Source organism: Phalangium opilio, unplaced genomic scaffold (assembly GCF_054372755.1).
Source record: "Phalangium opilio isolate 3A_F unplaced genomic scaffold, DU_Popi_V2 ptg000650l_1, whole genome shotgun sequence".
Lineage (NCBI taxonomy): Eukaryota > Metazoa > Arthropoda > Arachnida > Opiliones > Phalangiidae > Phalangium > Phalangium opilio.
In genome coordinates this window covers 830,402-851,263 of record NW_028324245.1, presented here as the reverse complement: position 1 = coordinate 851,263, position 20,862 = coordinate 830,402, and the positions used below count along the sequence as shown (strand labels likewise).

Sequence of the window (20,862 nt, the reverse complement as noted above, 5' to 3'; positions counted from 1 at the left end):
CAACAATAACAACAAAGAAGCTGTTTTAAATGTCACTGTATTCATAATTAACTGTTGAATAAAAAATTAACAATGTTGTATCTTCGTGAAAAATCAACTGAAAATGATGATATGATGACCCCCTTAAATTTAGATAGAAAAATTCTCATTTTCTCAAATATTTTTTTTAGTAAACAACGCCGATGAAATAAATAATAAATAATAAACAAAAACAATTCTTAAAAGTTTTAAAGAAACGGAGAGGAAGTTTCTTTTTGCCAAAAAAAAAATAAAATACGCTTATATGTAAATGTAGTTAAAGTTTACGTTGTTTATTGTAAATAACACTTGTAATACTTTTTAAGTTTAAGCGAAATATTTACGAATAGGGTTGTAAAATCGGCACATTTTTGTATAAAAAGGGGGAGAATATTTGTTTATCGCGACTTAATTTTCATCTGATCCTTATAATAAACAAACAAACAAACAAACAATAACCATCGAATCATTATAGCGAGTTTTAGATAGAAAATAAATAAACAAAATAATTATTATGAAAAAAAAACAATGAAAATAACCTTGGAGATATTTACGCGTAAACAAAGCTGTTATATTAGATTTTTGAAAAAATAGAACGAAAAAATTAAATTATATAAAAATAAACAAACAAACAAACAAACAAACAAAGAAAAAAATTCAGAATATAATATTTAATTTTATGGTAAAAGAAAACATTATATTATATTAAAAAAAAAACATACGGCTTTCACTGAAAAAAAAATGGAGAGGAAATATATATATATATTAAAAATTATATAATATATATATAATTACGAATGTCGATAAACATTAATTATTTAGTGTGTTGAAAAAAGTTAAACGCCATTTTTTCCTCCTCTCCAATCGCGTTGTAAAAAAAAGTTTGACAAAAATTAATGTCGAATTGTTCCTCATAATCTATACGTTGCCTTTTAAAACCACACCCCCTTCACTTAAACCCCCCCCCCCTAATCAATTTTTTTCTGAGGACTTTCGGTCGGAGAAAAATAGCCCCCAAACAAACAAACAAACAAACATGGTGTTCGTTGTTATTCGGTGTGTTCCAAAAAAAAAAAATTGCAGACTTAAAAAATTGATTGTTGATATTATTTTCCATTTTTAGTTTAATTTCTTTGCCAAAAAAAAAGAAAAAAAAATTATAATGTGTGTACTGATCTTTAATATTTTTATTTTATTATTAATTTTTATTTAATTGTCCAGACACGTCAGATTGTCTAGGATAAATAATAAAAGTTCACACAAAAAATATAGTGTCTGTCGCAAAATTATGACGTCGAATTACGATGACAGGGACACGACACAACGCGGTGGTAAAGGTTCAAAGGTTAATTTAATTTAATTTCAATTTAATTTTTCAGGATATGATTTTTATTACTAAATTTTCGTCGTAGTTTTTACTCCCCACAGAAACGCGTCGCTGGAACACGATACCACAACCACGGACGCTATAATTCTAAAGAGGACAAGCAAACGAGTACTAATTTTTGAGCATATGCAATAAGATTTAAGGTAAGGACGTTAAAATTATCAATTATGTTAGGTAAGTTCTCAAGCAAGCCCGTCCCACAAAACCCGAGTAGAAATTAACACGATATATATATTGGGGTCGCAATAATTCCTAGTCGCTGTATGTATTCCTGGTTGGTTGTTATAAAATCCACTTGGTTCCTAATTTCTCTTCCTTTTCGATAAACCCGCTAACTAATCAAGTCCATTTGTCACCCGCTGTTATACCTCAGTCGATAAGAAATGAAAATTATCGCTAGGCCTGAACAATAAAAAAAGAAATTGGGGCTGACTTTGTCATCTACCTTTGTCCCTACCTACTCAGTTACAATTGAAGAGAAGAGGAGAGGAGAGAGAGTGGGTTGCTAGGGGCAACGGAAAAGAAATCAATATTTTATATCAAAGGGAGAAAGAATTTTCCCCGGTTACCTTTTATCAGAGGCGGTTCAAATGGTCGGGCGAGTGTGAACCCGATTTAACCCGAGATATTAACTAGCGCGAGTTAATTAAGGTATAAAGAGATATTAACGAGTAATTAAGCGTTAGAGTTAGTGGTAATAGTTAATAGAAATAACAAGACACACACGCGAAGATGCCTTATCCTTCAAACGGTTTCAATCACTTATTCCATACGCCCAGCTGGAAGATAAGGATCAGATCCGTTTTATCGCAATTCAGTGATTTGTTTAGCGAATTTGGAAAGTACATCGCGCCCACTTATTATCACGACAGATGCGAAAGGTATTAAGACCTATATTCTATTCTATTTATTTTAATTTAATCGCGAAGATTAATTATTATAATATATGGACAGATCGGTTCCTATGCGACTATACACGATGCACAAACACGAATTCGTTTTAGTTTTCGTTGGTTTTTTCGCCCTTCTCGGTTTGTGCGTTTTCATCGGTTTAGCCGGTCCACCCATTACCACTACAATCGCGGTTAACGCCACTTCGTTAAATTCCAAATTAAACCCAAAATTAAATCAATCTCAATTAGCGGTAAGCTTACACTTAGCGATCGACTTATTTCCTAATTACTTAAATTAATTTTAATTTCTGGACAGACGGGTCCTTTCGTTTTGAAGTCACCAGCCCTGTCCACTTACAGCCAACAACTGTGGTTGATCGCGGTACTTTTAATTGAAAATGAGGATCGTAAGTTAGTTAATTAATTAGGGTTATCGTTAATTCGTTTAAATTAAGTTTAATTATTTTAATACAGCTAATGAATCGTTGAACAAAAAGGATTTTCGGGTCTGCGTCACGATTCGCGGTATTTCCGATTTGAATGAACCTGTTTCGATTTTGGACGAAGCGCACGCTAGAAACAGGACGCGTAATCTTCATTGTTTGGGAAAGGTACTATCACCTACCCTCCTTTTAAAAGGTCGAAAGGTCAGAATAAAATATACTTGGCTTGGGTCTACGTATGTAGGTTTGCGATGGATTAACCATTCTTCATTTGGGATTCCTGGATTACACGCATTACGTCATTACTATAAAATTTCACGGGTTGGAAAGCGCCAATAATCCATATCATATCCAGGAAGTCACTTTTTACGTGAGTTATTTCATCATAAATGAATCTCTGTTAACCTTTGACCTTAATCAATCCCCCATAAATTAATAATTGCAGTTCAAAAGTTACAACCCATCATTCACCCAACTTGAAATTTGGTTTCGATTTGTCTTTCTGGCAATAACCTTCTTTGTTACGGTAAGTTGAACTTTTAACCTTTCAGCTGTGGTATAGTAATAAGTTTAAATCTTTTACCATATAGTGTTGGTTCGCTCATAGTTTGAGACGTTTCGCGTTCCGTGATTGGTCAATCGAAGACAAATGGATGTCCGTTCTTTTGATTCTACTTTTATTATACAATGGTAATAACCTAATTTTTTTATATGTATCTAAAGATAGTTTAAATTTTTTATCAATTATTTTCCGGGTAGACCCCGTTTTCCCCATGTCGTTCTTAGTTAACAGTTGGGTTCCCGGGATGTTGGACGCCATGTTCCAAGCGTCTTTTCTATGCGCCCTGTTGCTGTTTTGGTTATGCATTTACCACGGAATTCGTCAAAACGAGCGAAAATTCTTATTTTTTTACGCCCCTAAATTGTTGTTGGTCGGTCTCCTATGGATCGCCGCCTTCACTTTGGCTTCCTGGGAACGCTACAACGAGCTTCAAGACCCTACTTACGACTACAAGGTTGATACGGCCAATTTTACCGTAAGTACTTGGAAGATTTTCAATACCCACTCATTTTGCTTCCGCACTTCACTTCCGTGTGTTTTGGAAGAGCCCACTTCCAGGCTGAAACCACTCCATAGATTTTACATTAGCCCCTGTAGAAATGTTTAACCCGCAATACACCGGCGTTGGTGGTATTGATAGGAGTAGCCAACTTATAGGGGCAACAATTAAAAAAAATATAATTTGATTTTTATCATTATAATTAATATTAAAGTTATAATTCTTTTAAATTTCAGGGATTTAAAATATTTTTCTTTACTGTTGGAGGCGTTTACGTTGTTTACTTGGGTTACCTCGTTATTAGGGCATACACTGAGTTAAAATCCATGCCTTATTTCGGTAATTACTAGTAATTATCTTAATTAATCGCCATTAGTTTTGATAATTTTCTTTCGTTTAAATATTTTAAGACGTTCGTTTAAAATTCCTGACATCTTTAATGATAATCGTTCTGAGTATTAGCATCGCCGTTACCGTCTTACGTTTCGGAATTTCCGTTTTGGAAGATAATTTCGTGGCTGAACTTTCAACCAATTACGGAAGTTCGGCGGAATTCATGTCGTTTTATGGACTTTTAAATCTTTATCTGTATACGATGGCTTACGTTTATTCACCAGCGAGAAACGCCTATTTAGGTATAATTTAAATTATTTTCTGATAGTTAATTTAATCGTAATTAAAAACCGGGAATTACTGGCAGAATCTCGCGTCAAAGACAACCCTACTCTCTCCATGATTAACGACGACTCCGACGAAGATGTGATTTACGGGTAAATAACGATATTCATTTTATAGTTTTTTCGATTAATTTTGCTTTTATTAACGAATTAAATTTAGTTTTAACGTAAAATTTAGCTCTGATGCCGAAGATAGACCCTTAAACGCTACGAGAAGAACGCAAGATGATGAAGAAAGTGATTAACTTAAAGAATATATAAAGTCTTCGTTAATTTTAAAACTGAATTAATTTTTTGAATAATGGCACTTTATTGTTTTTTTCAAAATAAGTCCAAAAGGTAATAAAATTAAAAGTGCCAAAGAAGAAACCCAAAAAACCTGTTTATTAGAAGCGCGCGAGTCCTGATTTTAAGGGTCGAGTCCGAGCTCTGGAAAAGTGGACTCGCCTAATACTTCAGTACTTAAAACATGGTTTTAATCCCAAAATTCGTAAAAAGAAAACCAAAAGCCTATTTATTAGATGTACGGGAGTCCTGATTTTTTAGGGTCGAGTCCGAGCCCTGGAATAGTGGACTCCCTGAATCCTTCAGTCTTTAAAACATGGCTTCTATGCCTAAAATTGGCCTTATTCCTGATCAACGCCACCGAGGCGTAGCGGCGACTTTTGGAACTATAATAATACGGCAGCCAATCAGAGGTGGCGCTGGAGTCGATGGACTCTGATGGAGATCTGTTATTTTCTATGTTTTGATTATTACCGCTTCAACTTCAAAAAACATGTTTTAACTAATTATTATTAACCGAATAATCTCCAAATAGACCAAAATCGAATGAAAACTTACTCCGAAAGTCTTATTTCATAATATTAGACAGAATAAGAAAGGTAAAATCAACTTTTAATACTTTTGAAACCATATCGCTTGTTAAGCCTTGGCTATTCACATGATTCAAAATAAAGAAAATAACAGATCTCCATCAGAGTCCATCGACTCCAGCGCCACCTGTAATTGGCTACCGTATTATTATAGTTCCAAAAGTCGCCGCTACGCCTCGGTGGCGTTGATCAGGAATAAGGCCAATTCTTATTGGACTCGGACTCGCGTACCCACCCACATAAGCCTACTATTTATTTTCTTCAATAAGGAAACAAATATTTACTGTAAAATCAATCGTTTTATTGACAATTTTATTGTTTATTTACAAAAATGATTTATTTTAATCCCAGAATTTGATGGTTCCATCCCAACCAGCAGTCGCGACTTTGGAAGTTTCGTGAGGATGCCATAAAACGTTTGAACAAACGTTATCGTGGGCTTTAAATTTACTAAACAATTTCGTGGTTTTCCAATCCCAAATGTAGACTTTACCATCAGCGTCACCGGAAACAATGTAGCTGAAAGTTAAAGATAGTTTAAAACCTATAGTTTACTCGTTTAAAGTCCCGGTACAAACCTCATATCAGGGGAGAAATCTAAGGTACACGCGTAACCGGCAACCATGTGACCCGAAAATGTTTTCTTCCGATTCAATTTGAAGCGATTTAGGGCCGAGAAAATCATGATTTTGTTGTCCATTGATTGACAAGCTAACCATTTGCCATTGGGACTCAATGTAACAGCGGGTAAAGAATGCATGGATGGATCAGCAATGTATTTCATATCTGTAATACAACGAGAAGGATTAACCGCGTTAAACTAACAACTAGACGACTTACCAACTGGAATATCCCACTCCCAAACTCTCATAGACTTGTCATCTGACGTTGATACAAATCTACGGTTTTCGTCAACAAAGGTAATTGTATTAACAGCGCCTAAATGACGATCATATTCTTGAACCACTTCTCCAGAACGAATATCCCACTAATTAAAACAAATCACAAGTAATTAGAGGTTTTGAGGGGGAAACGGGACTCGTTTTGAGGGGAAAACGGGACTCGTTTTGAGGGGAAAACGGGACTCGTTTTGAGGGGAAAACGGGACTCGTTTTGAGGGGAAAACGGGACTCGTTTTGAGGGGAAAACGGGACTCGTTTTGAGGGGAAAACGGGACTCGTTTTGAGGGGAAAACGGGACTCGTTTTGAGGGGAAAACGGGACTCGTTTTGAGGGGAAAACGGGACTCGTTTTGAGGGGAAAACGGGACTCGTTTTGAGGGGAAAACTGGACTCGTTTTGAGGGGAAAACTGGACTCGGTTTGAGGGGAAAACTGGACTCGGTTTGAGGGGGAAACTGGACTCGGTTTGAGGGGGAAACGGGACTCGGTTTGAGGGGGAAACGGGACTCGGTTTGAGGGGGAAACGGGACTCGGTTTGAGGGGGAAACGGGACTCTGTTTGAGGGGGAAACGGGACTCTGTTTGAGGGGGAAACGGGACTCTGTTTGAGGGGGAAACGGGACTCGGTTTGAGGGGGAAACGGGACTCGGTTTGAGGGGAAAACGGGACTCGGTTTGAGGGGAAAACGGGACTCGGTTTGAGGGGCAAACGGGACTCGGTTTGAGGGGCAAACGGAACTCGGTTTGAGGGGCAAACGGAACTCGGTTTGAGGGAGAAACGGGACTCGGTTTGAGGGAGAAACGGGACTCGGTTTGAGGGAGAAACGGGACTCGGTTTGAGGGGGAAATGGGACTCGGTTTGAGGGGGAAACGGGACTCGTTTTGAAAGAAAAATGGGACTCTTACGCAAACTATCTTTTTGTCAGAAGTTCCAGCCACAAATAAGTGTTGTTTTTCATTATCAGGATTAAATTTAACGCAGTAGGCCACTTTACGATTGGTGAATCTGGATATACAATCCCCTTTCTCAGTATCCCATAGCTTAACAAATCTGTCATAACCAGCTGATAAGAATTGAGTGCCGGCATTATTGAAGCTAATATCCCTGACAGCTTGTTTATGGCCAAAGTAGGTGCGAACGCAACGCCTTTCTTTGTAAACCTCCCATAACTTGACTCTGCAATCCATGCTTCCTGAAAGTAACAAATGACCGGACCGGGGGAACCACCGGATAGCGGAAACCCCTTTGGCATGCCCAGTCCATGTATGAATTAGTTTCTTGGGGATGAAACATTTCTCTGGTGGTTCTTCCGTCTTCAAATTAACTCCAACATCTTGAGGAATGTGGAGGAAGGAACGTCCTTGGTAATCATAAGGATCCTTAATATGAATGACACTTTTCTCCTCCATGGGTTTGTCATCGTGAACTCTGTTCTTTTTCTGTTTTTTTGCCAAGTATTCCTCCAGATATTCTTTGTCTTCCTGTTAAAAACAAATTTAAGACTTCCCCAACAATCCAAACTCGACTTAAACTTACTTCCGAAGGCTTAGCAACTCTCTGTTCATCCACAAACTTTCCCCATGGTCCCAAAAACCCATCAACATCACTAGCATCCTTATTTTTCTCCCTTTTTCGTTTATCTAGTTCTCTAGTTTTGGTTTTCTCAAAGACGGTTAAACCATCGCTTGTAGAAGCGGCGGAAACATTCCCTACAAAATCTGTTTTGTCTCCGATAGCTAGAGCTACTGTTGGGTCAATGGCATAACCTAAAAGTTTTAAAGGTTAGTAATAATTAAGGTTAAGATGAAGCCTTTTTATACCAAAGCTTTGGAAAGTTCTTCTTTGAGATTCGAAATGAAAATCATTGAAATGAGCGGCTTCAACAAAACCACTTAAGGTGTTTTTCTCCGCTAACTGTTGCTGGGTTTTGAAAGGATTAACTGGGCCTACTACTGGAGCATACAGTTGATCAAATTTTGGGTTAAACGAAAGCTCTTTTGATTTGGGATCAATTGGTTGAATGGTTCCTACAGATTCCTACACATAATTTAATTAAACGGGGATAAAGCATCTATTTATTATAATTTTAATCAGTCCATCCGCGGAAACATTTTGTGGCCAAGGCTTACCTTTATCGCCACTTCTGGGGCAGAGTTCAACTTGTATTTTAACGTTAAATCTTTAACTGGTACTTTAGGAAACTCCGCATCTTTTTCTTGGGATTCTTGGGAAGATTCTTCATCACTTCCTTCGCTTCCGTATTCTTTTAAACTTAAAATACTAGACATTTCAAACTTCAACTCTGAAAAGCATCAATTTTCACGAAGCTTGAGAGTCGACTGCTAGATTTGGTGAACCAAGAATCCACAGACAAGTAGCGAAATATATACGGAACTGAACTGATTTTCATTCTGGCTAGTCCAAATTGACTTCCTGCTAATTTCATTGCTCTTTGTTTTTATTTAGTCGCCATTTTTTGTATGGGGATGTTTTTCGCGTTTTAGTGAGTTCAATTAGTGCGTGACCGATATTTTCGTGACAGAAGAGAAGTTTCGCCGAAAATTGTAAGTCTTTAAAGTTATAATTACGCTTTATTTCTTATATTAATTAGTTTAAATGATTAAGTACATTCGAATCGAGTTTATTAGTCATCCCCGCGTATTTGAATTATGTAAAGGTCGGGCCTCTGCCCTAGACTGCTACAAAAAACAGGTTGCGTTAAGCCTTGGTGCATCAGAAAAAATGTAGGCTAGCCTGCCATGCCCAAAATATATAAAATAATATTAAATTAATAACGAATGAATCAAAAGTTGAAATAAGATTCCTAAACTAAATAATCATAATGTTGGTTTATGAGCGTCAAACCGTTGGGCAAAATGTTTAAACTAAAACGATCCAAAAGCTTTAACAAGTATTTGACAAGAGTTCCTGGTTTTTAAAAGGATATAGGAATATGACTAATACCGCGCTAATACTTAAAAGAAAAAAAAATACTAATGAGATAAATGCCAAATAGATTTTTACAGCTAAATTAACTAAATATTAGTCTAGTTTAAATTTAATTTGAGCTATTGGGGCTTATTTCACTTTATTCTTCAGTTATTGACATTTGAATCTATGACGAATTATTAAGTAGTTTAATTAAATGTTTATGTGAAGTGAAAATACTAATAAGATAAATGCCAAATTGTTTTGTTAATGCTAAATTAACAAAATTTTAACCTAGTTCAAATTTAATGTAAGCAATTTTGGCTTATTCATTAGTAAGTTATTGACATTTGAATCTATGCTTAATTATTAAGTAATTTAATTTAATGTTTATGTTTATGTGAATTTGAACTTAGATTTAATGTTTGCCATTTAATAGAGTATTTGATTAATACAACGAGTAACCAGGAAGAGATAGAGGGGGGAGGGAGAGAGAGAGAGAGAGAGAGTCGGCGCTCTAAAGAGGGAAGGGGGGGGGAGAGACAGGAAACCTAAATAAAAGGTTTATAAGCGCGTCCCCACGAAACGAAAGTAGATTGTCATTCGTTGTTAAGGCCCTAAACGTCGCACTATCAAATCAAACTTAAATTGATCGAGGGAAACACTCACTCGGTCTTCTATCTTTTCATATCTGTTGACCCAAGTTCAAGTGATAAGTTTGCAATCTTTCAAATTGTACTCTTGGCTCGGTACCCCTCAAAATGGTTAAACTTCAAGACACTCGTGCTTTATATTTCTATTGATATATTATCGTTAATTGTTGATACGAATACGTTGTTAATCGCGAAGAGTTTTGGTTTTAAAATTATTACGCGTGAGCAGAAGTATATAATATTTCTCTTCGAGAGAAGTGTATCAGCACAGAGCGGGGTAATTGTAACATGATTCTTCCCAACATCATTAAGAAAAAACATTTGGAGTGTACAAAACCGAATTATGTGCATACGCGATAAATATTTCCTTGCTCATCATTACTCTATTAGCGCTTAAACCATTTGCCAAGGCGCATGCGATTGCGCGTTTTTGTCCCGCGTCAAGACAATTAAACTTTGTGCCTACTTGATTGCTAAGGATTTAGTGCCAAACAGTCATAGAATTCACCCCCACGGTCCCATGCCCAACAAAGGGTGTGAGCATGGGAAGAATCATGTTACGTAACTAAAGTATTAAGAGGATACAGAGTGTCATCCTTCTTCTTTTATTCCCTTCTGTTGGCCGTTTAAATTATATTGTCACCGTCACCACCGCGCCCTAGTACTTGGAAATGTTTTGAAAGAGAAAGAATGTTGAGCAATATTTTAAGACTGAAGATCATTGCCAAAATATTTCTTTTGGAATTTTGATTAGCATACATTAGCCTTTACAGTTATACTTGGCTCTGCCGTTAGTTTAATACAGGAACTTGTATTTTGTCGTCAAATTATAATACTGAAGGGCCAGTACTTTAAATAATTGGCATTAAACGTGTTTCCGGGTGTTTCAGCGTCGTTTTGGATTAGGTGAATTGAATCGCGCGAGTAACGGTACCAAATTGACTAAAGTTCAATTGGTGTTTCAGTTATAAGAAACGTTTTTATTCAAAGTTGATGAAATGCCATCGCGCGGAATAGTTGCGAAAAGTCCAGAAGGTTTTAGCTGTTGTTTGTAAATGACGTGTTTAGGTTGAAGTTGTCGCGAGCATGCTGGTGGTGCCATGCCTCTTCAACAACGGCTAATAGAGCCAGTTCACGTGTGTCGAAACACACTCCCTTTGGACGACAATGGAGTCCTTTCGGTGGACGTACCCAACGAATTGGAGTGCGTCACCAATGGCACTCTGGCCAATATTATCCGGCAGCTGTCCTCTTTATCGAAACAAGCCGAAGATATATTCGGTTCCCTGGTCAGGGAGTCCACTTCGATCGCGGCGCGCACAAATTCCCTTCAAGGAAGGGTGGACCGATTGGCCATCAAGGTCACTCAGTTAGATTCCAACGTTGAAGAAGGTAAAACTTCGGCCTTGGAAAGCTCCTTCAATTGTCTGACGATGCTTTCTACAGTTTCTTTGCAAGACATTCACATGCGCAAAGCCTTCAAAAGTTCCGTAGTCTACGATCAACAAGTAGTTTCCAGAGAATCAATTCCAGCCGCCATCAAAGAAATATATTTGATGTGCGACAAACCGCCTCCTTTAGACAAACTCAATCCTTATAGAGAAGATGGTAAAGACGGTTTAAAGTTTTACACCGATGCCAACTATTTCTTCGATCTTTGGAAGCAAGAAATGTTGAAGGATACCGAAAGACTAGCTCACGATAAAGGCCGAAAGGTCAGTTGCGTCTCTCAACCGCGTTTTTTCCCCTCACAGACTAATAGCGTGCATTTGCCGTGTTTAATTAACAATCACGTGTGTTTTAACATTTTTATTTTAGCTGGCTCATATTAAGGAAGGAACGGAGGCAAGGATATTTGTTTGTTTGTTTGTTTTTTCAGGTTGGGGTGGTTTTTAACTCGGGTGGGTTAATGTCCTTACAGCCAAATCAACCTCGCCAAGAACGAAAGAGACACAAAAAGGTTCGACAACCTCATAACACGAGAGAAAAGTATCGAATGATGGCCACTAAAGACGAGTTCCTGGATAAAACGGCCAATTATTCGCACCTTCCTTACGGAATGAATCACCGGCCTAGTAGTCACGCTGGTGACGCGGTCGATAACCATAACGGTTACCCGGTGAGGCCTAGTAGTCTGGAGCTTCAAACCGCTTACGGTTCGGGTCAAGAATCGGGTTATCTTAGTAGCCCGACTCACCATTACCCGCCACCCCCGCCCGCGTATATAGAACATCCTCAATCCCCGACTCACGGTGGTTATCCCCCTCCCCCTTACGCGGTAGCTACGCCCGAACAAGGCGGGGGAAGTTCGGTGGGAACTCCTACCAGACAATTAAGTCGCGTGGCTACCATGGTTAGGCCCTCTCAACCGCCTCCAGCTCCTCCAATTTCTAGTAATAGTTCCAGCGGAACTTCTACTCCCACCGTTTCCGCCACGGGAACGCCTTCCAGCGGAGCGGGCAGATATTACAAAGGTTCCAGCCACTCCCGGGATAATCTTCCTCCACCGCCTCCGCCGCCGGAAGGAACCGTGCTGAACGGAGGAATTGGACAGTCTCACTTCGTTATCAATAACGACGTCAAGGCGACTAGAGGTCCCAACGGATCCGTTCCTCACACTCCCACCAGAGTGGTTCAACAAGGAGGGTCCAGACACGGAACGCCGACGCATCACGCCATTACAAACCACGGCACTAGTATTTTGATTCAGCACAACAACAACAACAACGCGAATAACAACCGAGATCAGACACCGCCTCCCGCCGCTGTCAGTGTTATAGTCAACCAAACTACTCACCCGACGCCCGAAACTTTAGATTTACCTCCGCCTCCACCCACGCCCGATAAAGACGCGCCTCCTTCTCGACCCGAGTCTCAGTTGCCACCTTCGCCTCCTCCGCCCCCGCCACCCGCCGCCGCCGTTCTACCGCCGCCACCACCACCCATGCCCTTGCCCAACCAGTTGCCAAATGGACCAGTTACGAACGGAGGAACCTCGGCCGGGGAAACTAGGGCTAACGAAGCCGCCTCGGTTTCCTCCGAGTCCGCCAGTACTTCTTCGAGTCTTAGTAAAGGTAGCGAAAACCAAGAAAAGGGCAAAGGAGGAACGGACGCCAGGAGCGACCTTCTAGCCGCCATTCGAGAAGGTATCTATTTACCCGGAGGAACCATGGACTTCTTACTTAGGAATACGTTCTTTATGGTAATATTCTTTTGTCAGGTATCAAACTTCGTCGAGTCGAGGATATAAAGCAAAAGGAAGTAGAGAAAGCGGCGCCTTTACACGATGTCGCCTCAATTTTGGCCCGGCGAATTGCCATGGAGTTTTCAGATTCCGATTCTGCCTCGTACAGTGAATGCGATAGCGACGCGTGGGATGACGAAACTGAATGCTAAATAAACAAAAAAAAAACAAAAGGAAATATGTAAATGAAATTAGCCGTTCTAGGTTTATTTGGTTTATTTTAATGATAAAGAAACGAAAAGAGAACCCGCTTATATTATTATTATTATTATTATTATTATTTTGTCTTCAGCTTTCAAAACGTGGTCGGTTTTTTTTGATTCCGACATTTAGTCAAGAAATATATACAAAAACCTTACAATTATAATTATTATTATTATTATTATTAAAATATTTTATTTTAGCCCCGAAATGGTCAAAAAAAGCGCGCGAGGTACGTGTGTGTATAATTCTATAAAAGACGGTTTAATTATATTGGATAGAGTGCGTTTATATTTTACGAGCAAAATTAATCAGATTTAAGAAGAAAAAAAACCAATATATAAACTATTTCCATGGTTCTTTTATTATTATAATTATTATTATTAATTTTTTTTAGGTACGTATATGTAGAATTGTTTAATTCTACTTCAAGATGAGTATAAATTTTTATAATTTCGAATTACTAAATTTAGCCTTATTTACTTTTTGATCGTAAAATTACTCCTAATATAACGGCCTAGTTTTTAACCTTTAGGTTAGGCCTAATTTATCGATCTTAATGTTAAGCCTAGTTTCTCCATCTTAAAATTAGGCCTAAGTTATCGATCTTAAGGTTAGGCCTAGTTTACCCATCTTGAGGTTAGGCTTAGTTTATCGGTCTTGAGGTTAGGCCTAGTTTATCGGTCTTGAGGTTAGGCCTAGTTTACCCATCGTGAGGTTAAGCCTAGTTTATCGGTCTTAAGGTTAGGCCTAGTTTACCCATCGTGAGGTTAAGCCTAGTTTATCGGTCTTAAGGTTAGGCCTAGTTTACCCATCGTGAGGTTAAGCCTAGTTTATCGGTCTTAAGGTTAGGCCTAGTTTACCGGTCTTTAGGTTAGGCCTAGTTTATCGATGTTAAGGTTAGGCCTAGTTTATCGGTCCTAAGGTTAGGCTTAGTTTATCGGTCTTGAGGTTAGGCTTAGTTTATCGGTCTTGAGGTTAGGCCTAGTTTATCGGTCTTAAGGTTAGGCCTAGTTTACCCATCGTGAGGTTAAGCCTAGTTTATCGGTCTTAAGGTTAGGCCTAGTTTATCGGTCTTGAGGTTAGGCCTAGTTTACCCATCGTGAGGTTAAGCCTAGTTTATCGGTCTTAAGGTCAGGCCTAGTTTATCGGTCTCGAGGTTAGGCCTAGTTTATCGGTCTCGAGGTTAGGCCTAGTTTATCCATCTTGAGGTTAGGCCTAGTTTATCGTGTCCATCTTAAAGTTAGACCGAGTTTATCTATCTTAAGGTTAGGCCTAATCTATCGATCGTAAGATTAGGCCTAGTTTATTATTTTATCGTAAGATTAGGCCTAATCAGTTTACTACTTAGTTGACCATCTTGGGATAGAATTTAAGCTTAGTTTTTTTGGCTTAATTTTTGTTTATTTGTTGCAAAATTGTTGTACAGTTGCGAATGAAATTATGATTTTATCGAAAGAAATTCCACTACTTACTTAGTCTTAAATTTAAGCCTTTAGTTTCGGTAATTTATGCAATTATATAAATATTTTATACGATAGAGAAATATACATAAAACTTTTGCAATTACGGACGGATCCATGTGCTGTACATTATAGCGTCGCAACCTCCCCCACCCCCCGCCCCCTAACAAACGCCCCGTGTTTCTGTCGATATATTTCTTACAATATCCCATTCCTAAGAAGCTTCGGGCTAAATTATTATTTACAAGTTTTATTATCGAGTTATTTACCGGAAAAAAGAAACAACCCCCCAAAAATACATTTAACGAAGAGTGGAATTATTAATTATTATAAAATTATATAATATAATAAAATAAACCTAGAGCCGTATTTTACCAAAAACATTTAAATAACGTAGTCTAGATGAATATGATAACAAATTTAATAATTAAGGCTGCTATCGAAAAATAAATTGCTAATTATTTAGTAATTTGAAAAAAACGAAATACGTTCCGGAAATGCATATAAGAAATTTAGCTAATTCACAATTAAAAGGAAAAAAAAGTAAACAATTTTTAAATGTTTGTGGTTTTTAGCAATGTTCACCATGTTAATTAAGTAAAGAATAATAATTTTTAATTAATATTTTGGCACGACTTTTGAAATTAATTAATTAATTAATTAATGAGTTGAACGTTTTTTTTTTAATTTAAATTTAAACGTGGGTTTTAAAAAATTTAATTAATTGGCGTATTTCATTCCACCCTTAATTAACATTCTTCCCAAGCTTTCAAAGGTACGAAAAAATCATCCACTATTCTAACTATTTGTATATTAGAATTAACTATTAATGAAGTTCGCTAATAGGTAAAAAAAGAAAGGTTACAATAATCTCAAACTCGTATTTTTCACGATATTATCTACTAATCCTATAAACGTAGAAAAGATATATATATTTTTTTTGTCTTTGTCTTTGTCTTTGGACACTCCACACCGCTTTTATCTTATTTTAATAGTATTATTTTACACAGGGGCCAAAAATGATAAAACGTAACTCGTTCTAACGGTTTTTATAACGTACGTGTGTAACCGTTTTTCGTTTTCATTACATTTACAGTCATAACTCGTGTTTAATTATGGGCCTAATTTAGCGATACATTTATTAAAATTAGTTATTCTTCCCACCCCAGCCAGGTTTTACATTTAATAGATAATAATTATTTTAATTAATCGTAGTTGAAACGTCGAATCACAGTTTGATTTTATAATATTGCAAAAATTTTCTAACAGGATTCGCAAATTTTCCTTTTTCCCCCGCTAAAATATTTTGTAAAAAAGTGTATTTCACCAACAATTTGAAATAAATTTGTTGTGTCATAATTAGGTATAAAATTATTAAAATTGGTTATTTAAATCGTAATTTTTATTATTTCGTAGGTTTAACTTCGCTACGTTCCTTTTGGCGCGAGAGAATCGAAGAACCAATCAGAAACGAATAGAGTCTGGTGAGTGTCGGGAGCCAATCGGAAGCGGCATCACTAAGCCTATTTTGTTTGTAGTTTTAAAAACTTGAAAGAACGCCGGTCGAGCTGCTGGATAACTTAAAATATTTGAAGTGAGAGATTCTAATTAATTCATGTTTTACTATAGCAAATTTATAATAATTTACGGTTAATTACGTAATATAATGTAACGGATTATTAAAATTGCGTTTTTTATTAACTTAATAAGAACAATTTACGGTAAGTGCATCATTGTTCCCTCGGTAAGCCTTGGTCATTTATTTACGCGGGAACTTCCGGGGAGCGACAGGTTTTTGCATGACTATTTTGATTTCACTTTGGCACCCATAGAAACAGACTTAAAATTTGGGGGCCTTAGAAATCTGGAAATAATTTGCGGGAAGGGTAAGAGGTTGGGTTAAGAAGACGGTTCATTTTTTGACCTACGTGGCGTAGGGGTCAAAATATAAATGCGATTAACTGAACTGAAGGAAATTGCTTCTCCTAGGCCTATTAATCCTCTGTCGAAATTCAAGCTAGGTAACCAATTACCAAACATCTTTCTATCGTAGAACACGAAATAAAAAAAAGTACATTTGGGAAAATTAAATAGATTAGTATGTCTAACTCTTCAGGCCCTAGAGCGCACTCAAACTTCAGTCAGCCAGCCAAATGTTTGTTTATAAAACTTTCTTCCAAAGAAAAAACTACATTCTCCAGCCCCTACCAATTGCGGAGGAAAATGTTAGGAAAAGAAAAACCCCAATAAAAAGAGATAGAAAAAAGGCTTAGCGAATGCACCCAAGGGAGAAATTAAATTTGGCGATACCCTGGGCCTGGAAGCGAATCAATACCAATTTTCGGAATAAATAATACCAGGAAATGGCCTTATAACCTTTAACCCTTTAACCAGTCCATTTCTGGGCATCTCTACAAGGAAAACGGTAAAACTATAAGCGAAGCGAGGCTTAGAACTATTTCGAAAATGTATTTGCCAGATTCGCTTCTTGCACCTAGCAAGTTGAGTTTGCTAACTTAATTTTTGGGAAAGTCTATATATTTAAGGAAATAAACAGAATTAGACCTTGAGAGGGAATAGGTATAGAGTACACGCCCACGAGAGAAGACCTATTTAGATAGGAAAATAAAAGATGTAGGGGTATGGGCATACGTTCTTCTGCTGCCCCAAAGTAATGAAGAGTGTCCCCCCCCCCTGCACCGCTTCTTCGATATATATATCCTTGGATGGACCGAGTGTGGCCCGCGCGGCCTAATGATTCTCTCTCTGGATTCTGGAAGCTTGATGTCTGGATTATTTCCCAGAAAGAGTTCTCTTCTGGGCAGAGCGCCGGAAAATAGAGAGTTACTCATCCTAGGCCCAAAAGAAAAAAAAATAAAGAACAAGATGCCCCAAGGGCAAAATACCGTTTTTTTGTGCAGTGTGATATAGTCTTTAAGCAACCCCAAAAGCAGGCCAGTTAAATAGTGGACCTTTTTACAGTTTAGTATTTTAAATTACACTCCACTATTGAAGAAAGTTTCTTTTTACATATCTGTCCGCCATTTTTAAAGATGGCGGTGGATTGGCCAAAAAAAAATCTTTCCAATACTGCGTTGAAGCACTTGAGCAAACTGGGCTTGAATCTGCTTACAACATTTTTCAAAAGAGAAATTGGATTTTTGGTCAGAGAGAGAGAGAGAGAGAGAATAAAATTTTCAGGATCATTTGCCGCAAATTAATGAAATTAAAATTTCTCTCTCTCTCTCTCCGGTTGGGCGGGCTACCCTAATGTCGGAGAGCGTCGTAACAGAGAGAAAAGAGGTGAGATGGAGTCGAATGCCGCATTGAAAGTCTCCCAGTGTACCTTTCGAATGCCATTGTATTTATATGAGAACTAGCTTGGGGGCATTGTTGATGTTTCGGTACCGTACGACTCTACCGAAACGCTGAGCATGCTGGGATGACTTCCTCCCCTTTCCGTAGGTGAGGCGCTACAGAGGTACGGCTCCATCCGTCTCTCCCTCCTTTAAGGTGGTTGGAAGCTACTTTTCTCACTCGGAAGAATCCTCATTTTCTTTTTCAACGCCTTCTCCCTGGAATTTCCGGCAAATTAGGGAACTGCGTTGGGAAAGAAGGGCGCTTAACGCTCATTAGGATGTCCGATTCTTTCCTGCCCCTTTCGTGGTCGCCTACGCCGCAACTGATGGCTTCCCTGTAGTGTAGTGCAGTGTAGTGTAGCCTTTGGATAAACCGCCCCACCCTTCCTCCTCCCCCACCTCCCGTTTTTCTCCGATCACGTACTAAAGTAACCTAGGATAGGAAATGCCCATTTTATATATATAAAAAAAAAATCTCTCAGAGCCGCCATCAGGCCAGATACGTAGGCTACGTGTAGCTCGGATTCGTAACTACAGGGTTCTTACGGGACCTGGAAACTGCAGGTGGAATTCTAAATTGAATTTCTTTGAAATCTTGACCCCCTTTTTGTTCTCTTATCTTTTACTCTTTAATTTGAAATTGCGTTTTATTACGAGGTAAAATGATTTTAATTTTTAATTTAACTAACTCCTAAGTGGTCTAGATTGTATTTACCATCTTCCCCCGCGGCTCTTTTATCAAAGTTTCTATTTGCTTTTGTCTTTTTACTCTGAACTACTTGACGTTTAAGTTCAGCCATAATTATTCGTAAACTCGAGGTTTCCTCGAGAGAAGTTTAGACAGAGTTTGTCTAGACTCGCAAAGATCCTAGACAAATTTTTCGATTATAATACGTTTGTATTTTATTGATATACTTAAACAAAGTGGGCCGGCGTCTAATATTTGATCAAAGTTATAATTATTTCCGTGTTTAAGTAGGCCTAACGCGCTTCATCTCTAATTTTGTAAGAATTTATGGTTGCTTTAAATTTAATTGAAGTATACAGGCTTAAGGTGTTTTTGAGATAAGTCTGGGTTTGGTTTACACATCATTCAACGTTGTACATTTTTCGTAAAAGTTTTTGATCTATTGAATGCGAACAAAGCCTCTCTTTATTTTTCATTGTAGTTGGCCCTTTTGCTGATAGATGACGTGGCTGTTACTCCGTGGATCGATGACGTCGTAACCCACCCACCCCTACCCTCCTCGTTTTAAACTCGCCAATCGCCGCGCGCGCGTCTTGTCTTCTTCTAGCTGTAGAAGAGAGAGTGAGAACTGAGAGCGCGCTTGTCTTTCGGCGGCAGCGCTGGTCTTTAACTTAAGTCGCGTTTTGACAAACTCTACCCCAAAATGACTTTAACGTTACTTAAACTCTTAGTCGGTTAAAGAAAGCGCGTGAATTTAAACGTATCCTGGCGTTTCCGGCGGAAATGGAGGCCGGAATTATCAAATTTTGAGCTCGGTACTTTGAGAGAGAAGCAAAAACAATAAAATAAGCTAAGCCTCGGCCGGGCTTTGATACTACGGACTACATCGATGGCGACTACGGCGGGAACTTCCGTTCCCTCTTACGGGATTTCTCCGTTGTCGGAGACCGGTACTTCTTCTTCGGAACCTTGCATCGTCGAAGAATGGTTGAAAACCTTGAATTTGGTTCAGTACGCCGAAAGTTTCGTCGATAACGGCTACGACGATTTAGAAATTTGCAAACAAATTGGCGAACCCGATTTGGACGCGATCGGAGTGGCCGATCCTTCGCACAGACAAATTATTTTGCGCGCCGTTCGTCTGCTACTGGAACACGGTGCCACCGCCGTCTATTTCACCCTAGAAGAATGTCAAAGTTCTCAAAGGGAACCGCCGCCGCGACAAAGGGAAGATTGTCATTTAAGAGATTCGACGTGTTTGGACGGCGCCAAACTCGACTTGGAAGGCGCCGATAATTACGCCTGCGAATTTGGCATTAACAGCGGTGGAGAATCGCCTCCTACAGGCGGCGGTGCCACCGGTGCTACTCTGGGAGGTTTCGGTGCCAATTCCTTCTCGAGAATTAATCGAAAATACAACGACGAATACGAAGAGGGTAAAGCGGAACTGGTACGATTTCCTAAACTGCAACTGAAAGTCTTTTTGAGGGAAAAACTCATCAGGGATGGCATTCGACTCGGTTCTTTTCCCTACACCAACGCGGTGAGTTTATATTTTTACAATATTTTCGTTATTAGGCCTTTACTTTAATTACCAAGGGTGAGCCAGGCTTAAATATTTGTCAACTGTGGTAGTTCCTACTTGTCAACAATTTGATCGTTGTTCCCAATTGACCCCATATACACGTCACTTGCGCCAATCGTTAAACTAATTATGTCCCAGTAAAAACGCTCAAGAATTATAAAATAACAACCGCAGAAACCGAAGAAATGACTTAAATTAATTAAACTCGAATCTAATTAGACCAACGCGGCTTAGATCCTAAAACTCGTACTCCAAACAATATGGGAGAAACAACACCGCCGCCGCGGGTGAACTGACTATACCCCTATCTAGGCCTAGTAATTATTTGTTTTACCGCGCGAGACACACGGACTTAAGAGTAATGGCACCTGCCAGCCTTTGGCCGTATTATTCTCTACCGGGTAGTAAACCCGGAGTGCCAACATGGTCTCTATAGTAGGCCTGGTACTCCCACCAACCAAAGTCGAACCATCTGCCGCGAAAAAAGG

The 20,862-nt window shown here is 38.5% G+C and overlaps 4 protein-coding genes across 6 annotated transcripts in view; 3 read left to right on the top strand and 1 right to left on the bottom strand.

Annotated features, from left to right (window-relative positions):
* The first annotated feature begins 1,341 nt into the window (after positions 1-1,341).
* On the top strand, positions 1,342-5,657 carry LOC149588482 (transmembrane protein 181). Of its 2 annotated transcripts, none has more exons than XM_089862759.1 (12): positions 1,342-2,286; positions 2,360-2,549; positions 2,615-2,705; positions 2,773-2,909; positions 2,986-3,111; positions 3,187-3,267; positions 3,332-3,431; positions 3,501-3,778; positions 4,039-4,141; positions 4,213-4,437; positions 4,503-4,572; positions 4,640-5,657. In XM_089862759.1, exons 1-12 carry the CDS (start codon positions 2,138-2,140, stop codon positions 4,722-4,724), a joined length of 1,635 nt encoding a protein of 544 aa, XP_089718885.1. In that variant the 5' UTR covers positions 1,342-2,137; the 3' UTR covers positions 4,725-5,657. The 2 variants fall into 2 exon arrangements, with proteins under 2 accessions (XP_089718885.1, XP_089718886.1); XM_089862760.1 differs by having other exon boundaries at positions 4,658-5,656.
* LOC149588481 (pre-mRNA-processing factor 17) lies at positions 5,634-8,597 on the bottom strand. The gene is made up of 7 exons (XM_089862758.1): positions 8,383-8,597; positions 8,074-8,290; positions 7,790-8,019; positions 7,159-7,734; positions 6,195-6,342; positions 5,933-6,140; positions 5,634-5,873 (listed from the first exon to the last, which is right to left on the bottom strand). Exons 1-7 carry the CDS (start codon positions 8,539-8,541, stop codon positions 5,696-5,698), a joined length of 1,716 nt encoding a protein of 571 aa, XP_089718884.1. The 5' UTR covers positions 8,542-8,597; the 3' UTR covers positions 5,634-5,695.
* Positions 8,598-8,673: 76 nt separating this feature from the next.
* On the top strand, positions 8,674-16,113 carry SCAR (wiskott-Aldrich syndrome protein family member 3 SCAR). The gene is made up of 7 exons (XM_089862757.1): positions 8,674-8,817; positions 10,903-11,226; positions 11,281-11,549; positions 11,653-11,679; positions 11,756-12,980; positions 13,055-14,282; positions 14,335-16,113. Exons 2-6 carry the CDS (start codon positions 10,935-10,937, stop codon positions 13,228-13,230), a joined length of 1,989 nt encoding a protein of 662 aa, XP_089718883.1. The 5' UTR covers positions 8,674-8,817; positions 10,903-10,934; the 3' UTR covers positions 13,231-14,282; positions 14,335-16,113.
* Positions 16,114-16,313: 200 nt separating this feature from the next.
* Positions 16,314-20,862, top strand: part of LOC149588479 (uncharacterized) — a 92,391-nt gene continuing 87,842 nt past the window's right edge. For both annotated transcript variants that reach the window (XM_089862732.1, XM_089862731.1), the window contains exons 1-2: positions 16,314-16,463; positions 19,271-20,332. In XM_089862732.1, the coding sequence (XP_089718858.1) occupies positions 19,679-20,332 (654 nt within the window). In that variant the 5' untranslated portion in view covers positions 16,314-16,463; positions 19,271-19,678. The remainder of the gene's footprint in view (positions 16,464-19,270; positions 20,333-20,862) is intronic.